This window comes from Elephantulus edwardii, unplaced genomic scaffold, assembly GCF_000299155.1.
Source record: "Elephantulus edwardii isolate Elephantulus edwardi_28Jun2011 unplaced genomic scaffold, EleEdw1.0 scaffold00254, whole genome shotgun sequence".
NCBI lineage: Eukaryota > Metazoa > Chordata > Mammalia > Macroscelidea > Macroscelididae > Elephantulus > Elephantulus edwardii.
Window position 1 is genome coordinate 3,691,046 of NW_006400004.1, and position 15,098 is coordinate 3,706,143.

General features: G+C 41.2%; 1 protein-coding gene across 1 annotated transcript in view; it reads right to left on the minus strand.

Moving 5' to 3' along the window:
• The window catches only part of LOC102859128 (CDKN2AIP N-terminal-like protein-like), a 15,403-nt gene extending 764 nt beyond the window's left edge, over positions 1-14,639 (minus strand). The window contains exons 1-3 of the mRNA XM_006899382.1: positions 14,607-14,639; positions 1,738-1,805; positions 1,046-1,276 (exon numbers count right to left, since the gene is read on the minus strand). Coding sequence (XP_006899444.1) covers positions 1,046-1,276; positions 1,738-1,805; positions 14,607-14,639 — 332 coding nt within the window. The remainder of the gene's footprint in view (positions 1-1,045; positions 1,277-1,737; positions 1,806-14,606) is intronic.
• Between the last annotated feature and the right edge of the window lie 459 nt (positions 14,640-15,098).

The following is a 15,098-nucleotide window of genomic DNA, read 5'->3' on the forward strand; positions in this document are numbered from 1 at the left end:
CCCACTGATGGGATGAAAGAACCAAAAATCAAAGTTGTTGCCATTCAGTTGATTCTAATTTACACCAAACTTACAGGACACTGCAGAACTGCACCATTGCTTTCCAAGAATGTAATTTTGGGGGGAGATTTTTCACATATTTTTTTTTCCTTTGAAGAGTTGGTGGATTTGAACTATCAGCTTTATGGTTGGCATAGGAGCTTATAATCACTGTGTAAGCAGGGCTCCCACAAAATCAATTGATTGTCCATGGAATGGATTCTGTCTTAAAAGCAATCCTGGGAGACAGAGCAGACCTGCCCAGAGTTCCCAAGGTTTATTCTTTACAGACGCAGACTGCCACATCATTTTCCTTTCTTAAGGAAGAGCTGGTGGGTTTGAACAGCTGACGTTTTGGTTAGCAGCTGAGCACTTAATGGTAGCAACATGAGACTCCTTCTGGTGGGGTTTATCTAAAAGCAGGTCCCTGCCTTCTTAGCAGCCGGGATGCAGCGGGATTTGGACCTTGACAAAAAGGCATCGGTTATTTTTCATACAAGGGGCTGTAAACAGAGAAGACTGGCTGCTCTTCAAGGGATGGGATAGAGGAGAAAACAGTCAAGTGACACACATTACAGCCTACCAGAAACTGTATGACCCTATCCTTTTACTTTCCTGCCCACTGTATGTTCGTGTGTGAAACGGGGATTTTGGCGTCTGCACGGTTACCATGGAGGTTAAAGGAGCGAAGAGACACTCTGTTCAAGTGGTTGGGGCTAATAATAGCACTACTAAAAATAACAATGGAAACTTCAGCGCCTTGTATGTATTGTGCCCTGCGCTAAGTGCTTTACACCCTTTAGTAATGTAGTCACCACAAGGCATTTTCCAAATGAGGAAACGGAGGCTCAGTGTTATCTTTCTAGGGCTTGCTAGAGGGGGCTCATCCCGGCTCCTCAGGCCCGGCCGAGGCAGTTGGAGGCTGGGGGCGGATTCAGCCTGAAGCAGACGATCGACTCGGTGCCCAGCCGTGGAAGGGTCGGAGGGCAGGGGACGGGGTCCGCACCTGCAGCCCAAGAAGAGGTGGTTGGCCCAGACCATGGAGAGAGACAGGAGCTGGTCCAGGCGGCCGCTGCCGTCGGGCGGGTCGCGGTAGTCTGGCAGGTGACGTAGGATGAACTCCATCCGGGCTTTCCATTGCTTCTCGCTTTCCGAATAAGTACGGAACTGCTCCGCGAAGTCGGCCGCCTGCCGCACCCCTGAAACCAGTTCTTCCACCGCGGCGGCGGCCTCGCCACCCACCCAATGAATGAATATTAGGAGGAAAAAGTGAACTGGAGGAGGGGCAAGAAAGGGGGAGGGTGGGAAAATGTGCAATAATGAATGAATGAAACTCCAGCTTTTCTGTAAACTTCCATTAAAATCACAATTAAAATTAAAAAATTATTTAAAAAAAAACCCGCACACCCAGACCATTAAAACCACAAACCACTAAAAAACCCGAAAAACAACAATAACAACAACAAAAAAACAACCCACCACACCACAAACTGAAACCAACAAAACTCAAATTCATTTCTTTGGAGTCTTTCACTCATAGCTGACCCTCTCTTAGGTTTCCAAGGCTGTAAATTACACATCATTCTTCCATGGAGCTGCTAGTGGGTTTGGGCCACCAGAGTTGTGGTGTTTGGGTTACAGGCCAGGCCTCGAAGAGCTCCCTATGTTTTAAATATTTTCTTGCTCCAGCCCCCTCACCTTGCTTCTGCAGCTACTCCTGCAAGTGCCTCCTTAAGGAAATTCTCCAATACCAGCAGAATGTTTATCTAGGAGATCAAGGGAAATTGTGAGTTAAACCCATTACACAAAAAAGCATTTTGTATGCTAGAACAATTTGCTGCCATTTCATACTATTCAGCCCTTACATAAGAAATCTAGTATTTTAAAATATAAAGTTTCAGGGGAAGCTCTGGTGGCCGGCCTAGTGGCAAGAAGCTGCACTGCAACCACAGAGGTACACTGTTCAAATCCACCAGATGCTCTGCTGGAGAAGGAGGGATAATCTCCTCCTGTACCAGATCTGATTTGATGGTAGACACACACAAAGAAATAATAAAATTTAAAAAACCCATAAAGTTCCCAAGACATATAAAGGTTGGAATTTGGTCAATGTTGGCACATACCAGAAACATGGAGGCCTAGAAGAACATACCCAGTAGAGGCTCACTAGTATTCGCTCAGAAAGGACTATTTTGAACTGGTGTCCTTGGTCTCCCTATGAACATTAAAGGAGGGTGGCACCAGAAGAACTGTGCTTGGCTTCTGAGACCATATTTACATCACTTTTATGTCAACATCTTGTTATTAGGTGTCATTGAGTCTGTCCTGACTCATGGCAATCCTTTGTACAACAAAACAAAACATCACCCAGTCCTGCATCACCCTCACAACAGTTTCAATGTTTGAGCTCATTATTGTTGAACTTGTATGTCTTTTTGAGAGACTTCCTCTTTTTTGCTGAACCTCTACTTTATCAAGGACAATGTCCTTCTCTAGGTACTGGAGTCTTCCTGATAACTTATCCAAAGCATGAGATATAAAGTGAGCAGATTTACTTACTCTTCTGTCAGTCCACAGTACATTCATTGTTTGTCATCAATACCACAATTCAAAGGCACCAATTCTTCTTCAGTATTCTCTATTCATTGCTCAGCTTTCACACTATGTATGAGGCAAATGAAAATACTATGGCTTGGGTCAGGCCCACATTAGTCCTCAAGGTGACTACTTGGTTGGTTTCTCTTTCTGAGAAGGTCATACAAATAGATCTGTCTTGGAGAAAGTGAAACCAACTTTCTCCTTGGAGGCTAAGGACATGTGGTCAAGAGGGACCAATCCTTGGAGGACATCATTCTCTGAAGGGTAGAGGGACAGCGCAGGAGGCGAAGACCCTAGACAAGATGGATTGATATAGTGACTAGGGTAATGGGGATAGGTGTATTGGAGTCAGTGAGACTGGCTCTGGACAGGGCAGGCTTCAGAGCTGTTGTACGTAGGGTTGCTATGAATTGCAGAAGACTAAATGGGACACAACAACAACATAGCTTATTGGAGTTCCTTTTGCTCACTGAGAAAGCTGAAAGGCAACTGTTACCCTAATTACAACAACCACAAATGCTGTTTAGATATTGAGTTATCTTCAGTTTTATTTGCTTTCTCCCCTCTACTTTGGATCAAATATGGGTTTGTTCTGACTCCACAGTACACAAAAACAAAAATAACATTTCTCTTTTCCTCCCTACCCTGTCCACCAGCTAGGAAAGAGAAGCTAGCTGTATAGTTTTTAAATTGTGATTTGAATGAAAGTTTACAAAGAAATTGTCTTTTCATTCACTCATTCATAGATTTATCTCCCTTTCCCTCCCTTCATTCCCTAACGCATGTCTTGTATCAGCTTGTTAGTGCATTACTCATAATGCCCTTTTTCAGAATTGCCTTCCCTTAAGCTAGTCATGGTTATCTTGATTTTTATCTTGATAAAGAGTTATCTTGGTTCTTAAATGGAGTCACTGTCTCCATGAGTTTTTAAGGTTTTTAGCTGTTTTCAAATGTTGATTGGCTGCCTACATTTCTATTTTGTGAACTACTGTTTTATATCTTTGGTGCATAGTTCTATTGGGTTGATTTCTCTTTGATCTATAATAATTATTTACAAAATATGAACATATACTATTGTTTCTTAGAATATATATGGTTTATTTCTTTTCCAGGCTGTCATGTACCTTTTAATTTTGCTTATGATATCTTTTGCCAGCAGAAGTTTTAAATTTTTAAGCAGTCTAATCCATCAACCTTTTCCTTTGTGGTTTCAGAACTGTTTCACATTTGAATTGCTATGTGGAGGCAATGTGGTATATAGAGGAAAATGTACTGAGGTCAGGAAGAACTTGGTTCTAATTATGGTTGCCACTAACTAGCAGTGTGGTTGTGGACACATCTTCAAGCCTAAATTCTCTCACCTATACAATGTAGTTAGACTGGACAGCAGATGTCTTCTAAGATCCCTTCCTGCTTCAATTCAACTATGACTCAAAATTCTCATATTCTAGAATTATAAAGCTTATTTTCTTAAGTAGGCCAAACGTTCTCCCAGAAATTAACACCTCCAATCAGCCTAGCAACATTTTCATCGTGTCAAGTATAACCAGTGCCTGAATTGTCAAAAGTTCTGACTTTGGGGGATCTGAATTAATGACTTGAATTTTTATATAAAATGTGATGAGTTTTTATTCACCTCACTTACCAACTGTAGACATATAGAGAGCAAATACTGCCTTTATTTTGTACTGTACACTATGTATGGGGAGCTCTGGTGGCTTATTGTTAAGAGATTGCACTGACAATTCAAAGGTACATGGTTGAAATTCACCAGTTACTCCATGGGAGGAAGATGGACAGTCTTCTCCGGTGTGATTTACTGTCTCTGAAAATCTGCTGGGATGGTCAGCTATGGGTTGATTCAGACTCAATGATACACAACAACACTATGCATAATGTGGAGCCAAAAGTCAATAGCTATTTAAAACAACTTCTAATAGTTTTTTATGACAATGAATTTAATTAATGATAACGGAAGAACTTTTCTTTTTTTTCTCCTTACATTTACCATATCTGATTTGGTAGCCACAATAATCCTACAAGACATAGAAGACAGGATATATTTTTCCAATTATAGATCATGAACTACTCTTCAGAAACATTAAATAGTTTTTGCAAAGTCATCCTAATGCCAGTGCTAGAACTTTTCTGAAAATAATACTATTTCTAAGAAAGAATTTATTGGCCATAGTTTCCTCACCAATAATTTCACAGTAGAAATATCAGTGATCTATGAGATAAGATCATAGTGGTCAGATAAATGAAAGAAAATAATAAAACTGAAAAACAGAAGTAATACTGAGAATTAGATAATATAAACTACTGACTGTTTATTATAGGTAAATATACTAGCTATATATTTATTTCTACATTAAAACATGTAAATAAACATCCTTTGGAAACAAAGTGACATTTCTTTTAATACCTTGGTATATTGTACAGCATGAAACATGAAAGAAATACTATATAACTTTTTATATAAGAGAACAAAAATTCTGAGGATATTTTTAGAAAAAATGAAATTCAATACCTAATTTGGAGGGAAATGAACAGGACAAGAAAATGAAAAGTCATTAAAAACTAAGGAAACATAAAACATAGTTGATTTGATTGTTAACATTGTTGTGTTTTTGTTGTACCATCAAGTCAGAACCAACCCACAGATGATCCTCTGGTGGGTTTTCAGGGCAGTTAATCACACAGGAGGAGATTTTCCATCTTTCTCCCCTGGAGTGGCTGGTGGCTTCCAATCATGTACTTCCAGGATTGCAGCATAGTTTCTTGCCAAGCATTGATGCCATAATAAAGCAGGTTGAATGGGTGGAAAACTGAGGAGAAAAGAAACTGTTATAAACATTGTATTATTTGGAACAGAATGTTTTAAGAAATTTTTTGCCATTTACTGGAAAAGAAATTTGTTCTAAGATGAGGAAATTATATAATGCAAACATAAAGCTGGATTTTTATTCAGAAAATCTAATTGATAAATGTTGTTGTTGTTATGTGCCATCGAGTCGTTTGCGACTCATAGCGACCCTATGTACAACAGCCCTAAACCATGCTCTATCCTGTGCCAATCTCATTGCCTCTGACACACCCGATTACCTCAGTCACTGAATCAATCCACCTCATAGAGGGTCTTCCCCTCCTGCACTGTCCTTCTACTCTACCCAGCATGATATCCCTCTCCAAAGACCTGTCACTCCTTATAACATGTCCAAAGTATGCCAGACGAAGCCCCAGAATCCTTGCCTCCAAGGAGCAGCCTGGTTTAATCCTCTCTACGATGAATCTGTTTGTTTTCTTGGCAGTCCATGGTACATTCAATACTCTTATCCAGCACCACAGCTCAAAGGCGTCAATTCTCCTTCTATCCTCCATAGTCATTGTCCAACTCTCTGATGCATAGCAAGTGATTGCAAAGACCATAGCCTGTATCAGATGCACCTTAGTCTCTAGAAGGACACCATTGCTCTTCAGTACCCTGGAGAGGTCCCTAACATCAGACTTTCCCATCTCAATACTTTTTTTTTTTTTTATTTCCTGGCTGCTGGTGCCAAGAGTGTTGACCGTGGAGCTGAGCAAACTGAAGCTGTGAACAATCTCAATCTCTTCACCATCCATCCTGATGCTACCGATTGGTCCAATGGTGAGAATTTTTGTCTTCTTGACATTGAGCCCCATTTCAGCTAACAGATGCTGCCCTGGATGTGCTCATCAAGTTGTGCCAAGAAATCTGGAGAACAACTACTTGGCCAACTGACTGGAAGAGGTCTATATTTGTTCCCATCCCAAAGAAAGGTGACCCAACTGAGAGTGGAAACTACAGAACTATATCATTGATTTCACATGCAAGCAAGATTCTACTGAAGATTATCCAAAAATGACTGGAACAGTACATCAGCAGAGAACTGCCAGAAGTCCAGGCTGGGTTTAGAAGGGGTCGTGGTACTAGGGATATTGTAGCTGATGTCAGATGGATCTTAGCTGAAAGCAGGGAATACCAGAAGAATGTCTATCTGTGTTTCATTGATTATGCAAAGGAATTTGACTGCATGGATCATAACAAACTGTAGCTGACTCTGAGAAGAATGGGAATCCCAGAACATTTAATCATGCTAATGTGAAACCTATATTTGGACCAAGAGGCAGTCGTCAGAACAGAGCAGGGCAACACTGTATGGTTCAAAATTGGGACGGGTGTACGCCAGGGATGTGTCCCATCTCCATACCTTTTCAACCTGTATGCAGAGCAGATTATCCAAGAGGCTGGGCTCTATGAGGAGAAGTGTGGCATTAGGATTGATGGAAGATCTATCAACAGTCTGCGTTATGCAGATGACACAACCCTGCTCCCTGAAATTGATAAATATATTTTCTAAATATAGTGACTGGGATAATTGGGATGGGAGTGTCAGAGACAGTGCGATTGGCACAGGACAGAGCGGAGTTTAGGGCTGTTGTACATAGGGTCGCTATGAGTCGCAGGTGACTCGACGGCCCATAACAACAATAACAACATTGTTATTGGAAAGAGGAGTGACATCCACTTCAGAAATGACTGGCCTACAGAAACCCTATGAACTTGGAGAAATTATGAAAGTTATACAAGTGTTCAGGTCTTTCATTCATAGGTTCACTATGAGGTGTATATGACTTGAAGGCACTTAACAACAACAAATATTGTTAAAGTCAGATTTGGGTGAGATTTAACCAGTATTCTGGGTATGATACGGTGGTGGTTGTTAAGTGCCATCAAATTGGGTAGGGTTCACTGCAACCCTGTTTAAAATAGAATGAAAGTTTGATCCTGGTCTATCCTCACAATTCCTGCTGTACTTAAACACATTGTTACAGCCACTGTGTCAATCCATATTGTTGATTTTGTAGTCATTGACCTGCATTATGCAAAGAACACAATTTTGCTTCTGGAGACTGAAGAGGACCTGAGGCATTTTCTGCAGAAGGTCAAGGGCTAGTCTCTAAAATGGACAGAAGGTCAGCACTGAGAAAACAAAAGATTCTTGAGGGAGCTCTGGTGGCCTAGTGACAAGAATCTGTGTTGCAATCTCAAAGGCACATGGTTCAAATCCACCAGATGCTCCTGTGCCAGTCGGTTCAAATCCACCAGATGATCCTGTGCCAGTCGGTTCAAATCCACCAGATGCTCCTGTGCCAGTCGGTTCAAATCCACCAGATGCTCCTGTGCTAGTCAGATCCGACTCAACAGTAAAAAACAAGGAAAAACACAAAATTTTAAAAAACATTTAAAAAATAAATTGAAAGAAAACAAAGATTCTCACCACTGGGCCAGTTGGCAGCATCATGATAGATTGAGAAGAGACTGAGATTGTTAACAATTTCAGCTTGTTTGGATCCACAATCACCTTGGCGCCAGCAGCCAGGAAAACAAAAGATGAAGTGTATTGAGAAAATCTGCTGTTAGAGACCTCCAGAGTGCCGAAGAGGTAGAATGTCAGACTGGAGACTAAACTGTGCCTGATCTAGGCCATAGTCTTCACTATTGCTTGCTATGTATCAGAGCCAGATAATGAATAAGGATGACAGAAGAAGAATTGATGCCTCTAAGTTGTGGTGCTGGAGAAGAATATTGAATTACCAAGAGACCAAATAGGTCTGTCTTGGAGAGTGTGAAACCAAGTTGCTCCTGGGAGGCAAGGATTTTAAAGCTCTGTCTCACATACTTTGGGCATATTGCCCAAAAGAATTGGTCTTTGGAGGAGGACATCATGCTTGGAAGGGTGGAGGGACAGTGCAGGAGAGAAAGACCCTGGATGAGATGGACTGACCCAGTGACAAGGTAATAGGAGCAGGTGTGTCAGAGACAATGAGATTGGCTTAGGATAAAGGCAGGGTATACAGCTATTGTTCATAGGGTCACTATGAGTAGCAAGCAACTCGATGGCACATAACAACTTTTATTTCAGAACTATGAATGATATATTAAGAAACTTCAATTGACATTTTAGAGCAGGACATTTAACCTGTTTTTGTTTTTGTTAGATACCATGAATTTGGCATATACCACAGGACAAAACACTGCCTATCCTTGCATCATCCTTACAATCATTGCTGTTTGTGATGAATTGATAGAGCCACTGTGTATCTCCATCTCGTTGAGCTTCCTGTACTAACCTCAAATTATCTTTAATGTGCATGTCTTTCTATTTTAATGAGATGTCTAAAATCAAGGGTTTTTATTATGTCCTCTTTTGCTAATTTTTTGCCTTTGGTTTTTTAATTTTTGTTAGTTTTTTTAAAAACCAAAATATGTAGACAATAAGTTATTAAGTGCTGGCATATATTATTAGGATATAAAGCAATACTAACTATCTAAAGAAAGATATATACTATTTAGAAGCTGCATTGTAGGGTAACAAGAATAATAAGCATGAATATTTACTTTTTTTAATTGATATGGTAATTTGGAAAGAAGTGTGTGCATTTTAATGCAGTGGAAATAGAATATGATTAATACTATGGAGAATTTGAGAGAGGAAGTGGATCAGAAGAAAGCTGATAGAGAGGATCAGAGAAAGCTCAGTAGAGGTTAGAACTTATGAAGGTATATTGACCCTGGTTGGCCCACTCTTGTTTTACGTTTGTTTTTCCTTTGCAAGCCTTTGCTTTCATGCTCAGAAGCATCCTGGTGTGAATGATAAATTATGTGGGTACCTCAGTAATTATGGAAGGGAGCTCTGATGGCCTATTCCACAGGACAATGTGCTGCCTAACCCAAAGGCTGAGCTGCTCTGGTGGTTCAAATCCACCAGCGACTTTAAGGGAGAAAGGCAATGTCTTCCCATGAAAATTATAGTCTCAGAAACCCAATCGAGGATCAGGTATGAGTCGATTCTGACTTTACAAGAATGAGTGAGTGAATAATTATAGAAACATGAAATATATTATCAGCACATTTAAAAGTGCACAACTAATAATAGCTTAAGTTTCCCTGGTAGTGCTCAGCTGTGACTGAGTGTTCAGCCTCAAAAGAAAAAAAAAACAAAACCCCAACACTTGGCAATCCGCGTCTATCAAGATTATGGGCTAGGATGAATAGCTCTATTCTGTCCCTATACAGGATCCCTAGGAGTCAGAATCAACTCAGTAGCACACAACACAAGCTGAAGCTTATGAGTCTTTGCAACGTGCCAGGTGCTGTGCTAATATCAGCATTGTGCCGCTTAGTCTTCACAATAGTCTGTGAAGCTGTCAGTATTATCAACCCACTTCAAAGATGAGAAAGCTCAAGTTTGTGTTTACAGAGATGATCTGGAATTTGCCCTATTCAGTAGTCAAGTTTCCATTTCAGGCTGTCTCATTTCTGAAGTCACAGTCATTAGACATTACTGATTTTTCTCCCCACATTTTGAAAATTCACAAAATAACTAATTTTCTTAAAATCTGCTATTTAAGTTTGGCAAATTGCAAAGCAATATATATTGTTCTTGTCATTATGTGTTATCTACTATAACTCACAGTGACCCTATGAACGACTCTGAACCCTGCCCTTTCCTAAGCCAACCTCACCATTTCTGACACACATGACCCCATTGCCACAGTCATTGTGTGTAGGATAAGGGGGGGGAAACTGTCAAGCAAAAACAAACATTTTCATAAAAGTTTTCAAAAAAAAAAAAAGGTTTTCACAATAGCAAAGACTTCCCTCCTCCCTCTTGGTTGGGACAAATTACGGAACTTTCCATATGTAGTCAAGCACTTTAACCACTGTGACATCAGGGTTCTTTAACTCTTAATTCATTGCTATTGAGTCAGAGCAGACTCTCTGGTGTTTTTCAGTTGACCCTCCATTGGTTTTTCACAGTCTGTAAATCACATGGGAGGAGATTGCCCATCTTTCTCCCACCAAGCAGCTGGGGCATTTGGGCTACCTACCCTTGGATTGATGGATTATATCCTAGTGCACCTGAGCTCCCTCTACCGAGATCAAACTTTCAAAAGAGAGAAATGAATTATCATTGCAAACTTTTCCTTGCTTTCTGCTACTTAAATCTCCCAAATGCTCTGCACAGCTGCTTAGCTGGTTTGGGAAATTTACAGAGGGGAACTTTTTAAAGAGTGCATACGCTCTAAGCCAGGGTGTTATTTAAATTTTTTTTCCTTGATGAGAACTTTGTATATTCCCGGGGATGTTTAAAGTCTTATGGTTTCTCCTTCAGAGGCGTGACTTATCTCTGCTGGCCAGGAATTCCTTTCTGGAGCCCAGACCTTGTAAGGCGGAATCCCAAAGAAAAGCTTCCCTGCCTTTCACAAAGGATCGTTTAGAGAATAACAAAGGGAAGATCAAGCTACATTATCAGCAAATGCTTATTAGCTTACTCTCTAATGGGTCCTGGAGCTCAGCAAATCGTTACAGGAACACAATTTGGAAGGCTTACTTAGGGGGAGGACTCTACAGGGTACCTCTAGTATCCTAACTCAAAGGCAGCTAAGCTAAAGGCAGCATTCTGGTGCTTCCAGTCTACTGGTCCCAGGTCTTACAGAAAACAAATGAGTAATCTCTCATTTCAATTTACACTTTCTGAGAACCTATCAGAAGGTGGCCAACTATGAGTCAATCCTGACTCAATGGCCATGAATTTGAATGCTTGGGTTTAGTCTTATTTAGTGAGCTCTGCTGGCCTAGTCTAGAAGGAGTTGTGCTCCTAACTCAAATGTGGCACCTCTCTCGTGTTTGAATCTACCAGCTGCTCTGTGAGAGAAAGCAAAGTAATTTCTTCCTGTGAGATTTACACTCCCAGAAATCCTGTGAAGGGTCAGGTATGAGTGGGTCCCAACACGATGACAATGAGTTGAGTTCTTTTCATTATAATTAAGTCCATCAACGTCTTTTGTGGGATACTTTTGGAAGAAAACAATTTGTAAAGCATAGTGCAATAATAATGCTTTGTTATGAAAAAAAGGCAAATGAGATATTTTACTGTATTTGTGATGTGTGTTCTTATGAATTAGAAGTAGTCAATGATGAATAACTAAGATAAATAATTTCTACCTGATTACTGAATAACTTGGCCATATAGTTGTCATTTCATGTTTCTCTAGGAGTTCTGATTCAAAACAATATCTGAAGGCAGAGTTAGGACAGAACTAATAGCTTACTTTATAAGGGTATTATTAAATAAATGTTTGGGAAATATAAGTAACTATTTACAAGCGGGAGCTCTCGTGGCATAGATGGGTAAGGAGTTGCTCCGCTAACTCAAACGCAGGCAGTTAGAATTCACCAGCTGCTACTCCATGGGAGAAAGATAGACAATCTCCCTCCAGGCCTCTGAAAACCCACTGGAAGGTCAGCTATGGAGTTTATGACTCAAAGGCCCATAACGATAACAACATTGTCTAGTGTATCGTTACTTCCAGTCTTGAAGGCTAATGGCTTGGGGCTTATTCTTGTAGTTTAAGTAGTCCTGGTGGCTAAGTGTTAAACAACTACTCAAAGGCTTGGCAGTTTAAACCCATCAGCCATGCTGCTGGAGAAAAAGGAGGCTATCTGCTCCCATTAAGATTTACAGCCTCAAAAATCCAATGGGGGAGGGTCATCATGAGTCAGAATTGACTTAAAGGCTGTGGGTTTTTTTTGTTTTTTCCTTACACTACTAGTGGGCAAGACTTATTTAACCACCATATGGTGCTATTTCATTGTCTGTAACACTTCATAAATTATTCCAAGGAATGGAATATTTCCCTTCTCCTAGGTACTTGGCCTCAGCATGTGTTATTTCAATTTCTCTCTCATCAAAAGCTGCTTTTGGGAAATAATCTGATGAATTAGGTCTAAATAACTAATAAGGCTTAAAATATTACCTTTCCCAGGATTATGGGTTTGTGCTAGTGGAATAAACTACTCAAAGGGATAAAACAATAATGGCAGAATTTCAGGTGAGCTGTATCTATGGCACTACATTTTAAAGAGTTTTTCAGCCAACCTGAGACTAAAGGCAGTAGTGGAATTCTAGAATCCAATTGGTCTCTGGATGCTCTTTTAGTTCTGAACTGTAGTTGTTGGTGTTAGGTGCCCTTGAGTCCAGTACGACTCATAGTGACCCTATGAACAATAGATCTGAACCCTGTCCTGTCCTATCCTCACATACCCTAATCACTAGAGCCCATTACAACAGTCACTATGTCAATCCGCCTGAATAAGGGTCTTCTTCCCTTTTCTTCGCCCACCTTTCCAAGCATCATGTCACTTTCCAAGCCCCTCTTAACAACATGCCTGAAGTATGTGAGGCCAAGTCTCATCCTCTTTCAGAGCTAGTTCAGAACTCACTTTAGTCAAACTCAAACCAGAGTGGGGAAAAAGTTAAGACAATCTTCCCCATGCTAATGAAACAATTGTGGGAATAATATGTTTAGGTTTTACACAATGACTAATATTCCTTTTTTAATTAATATTCTTATTAATATAAAATGGATACCTAGCTTGGAGTAAGGGATCATAGAGAGTTGTGGTGTAAACAAAGCCTGTGCCTTTGTGCAGATCTGAAACCACCAGTAGCTCCTCAGGAGAAAGATGGGCAATCTATTCTTGATCTACAACCTGAGAAACCAGCTGGCAGGTCGGTGATGAGTTCCTACTTTACAGCAGTAAGTTTGGATTCTGAACTTGGTATCTAACCTGATTGCTGTTTCTTTACTTCTAGTCACAACTCTATTACTTCCAATCTAGTAGTAAATAGGCCTGAAATCTTTGGTATTGGTATTATTTGTGAACCTTCAACTTTTGTTCTACATTAAGGAACTAATGAAACCAAAACCAAGCCCAGTGCCTTTGATTCCAACTTACAGTAACACTTTATTGAATCTCTGTGGCTGTAAATATGAACAGAAGAAGGCTGCCCATCTTTATGTTGAGGAATGGCTGGTGGATTTGAACCACTCACCTTTTGGTTAGCAGTGCAACACAATATTTACACCACCACCCAGCGCTCCTTAAGGAATTAATTCTCATTTTAATTCCAGCAATGTGTGCATGTGTGTGAGATGCTTTCACCTCCAACAGGGTGCTTTAAATATCTTCAGTTATCTCATGTGGTTTTGTTTTTTGCTTTCCCCACCAGCGTTCAACTTATTTTGGTAAAGAATTTTTTGATGGTCTTTAGGAACTCCTCCCTTTGGATGGGTGCCAGAAAGCATCTGTTGGATATTCCACTCTTTATTCATACTTGGTAATAAATAATTATCTCTGGAACACAGACGGAAGAACTGAACCAGTGACTGCAGCAACCCGGAGACTAAATATTGTCACTGAACACAGTTAAGTACAGGAGGGGAGGGGTTGTGCCTGGGTTCTCTTTCTTCTGGTAAAACAAAGCCATCTTGCCTGCTACCATATAAAAAGCATTAACTGCAAACCCAACCGCTCTGGAGTAGATTCTAACTCAAAGCACCCCGCAGGATCAAGTTGAACTGCCCCTAAGGTTTCCAAGGCTTTTGGGAAGATCTTTCTTCCCGTGGAGCAATTGATAGGTTCACTTAACCTCTGGGCTACCAGAGTTCCTTAGTAAGGCAGCAACCCACCGGCCCCGCCCCCCATTTTACAAACAAGATTTGTTCCTAACTGTCTTGAATTTGTAGGTAAGTCAGACCAGGTGCATGTTTACTGTAGTACAAGAAAGGGTTTGAAGACGTTTTTCATGATTTAAAAGCATGATTTTAAAAGGTAATTGCGAAGAAGAATTTGTTTTGTGCAGGGGTGGGGTTTGATTGTTTCTAAGTGAAGGTAAATTTACATAACATTAAAGGGCAAATAGTCTGTGAGTGGTTTGTAACCACGGGGACTGCCAGTAACTGCAAAAAAGCTGCAATGTTATGGTTGACGCTTTCGATGCCATATGTGTTGATAGAACGCTCAAGAATCTTTCTCTGCAATATACGCAAACCCTGCCAGGCTGAATTATTAGGGCCAGCGCAATTCACTGCACCACCGAAACGGCTGGGGTTGGAAGCCTACGTCGCATTCCGAGTGTATCCAATGTTTCTTCAAACAAAGGCACTATCTTGAGGCAATTTCGCGGGCCATTTTGCTCCTGCCGGAGCCAGCTTTGTCTCGCTGAGACTGAGACTTGGAGGAGCCCCAGCTGCGTGGCTGTGCAGGCGAGGGCCAGCGTGGGAAGCTCCGCCGAGATGCTGCTGTGGTTTCCTGCAACCTGAGCGTGCCATTAGAGGAAGTTGGAGCGCTGCAGCTGAAAGAGATACCTGCAGCCTCCAAATCGGGGCTGGCTCGGACAACCCCTTCGCTCCGATTGCTGTCGTACAAAGAAACTCAGTCAGCCGGGGCGGCGGAGGCCTGTGGGGTGCTCTTGTCTCCGGGCCGCAGAGCGGAGCCGCCAGGAGCCGGCCAGGGGTCGGCGTCTTCACCGTCATCTCCTCCGGGCGGCTCAGGAGCGGGGGTGTGTGTGTGTGGGGGGGTCGCGGGG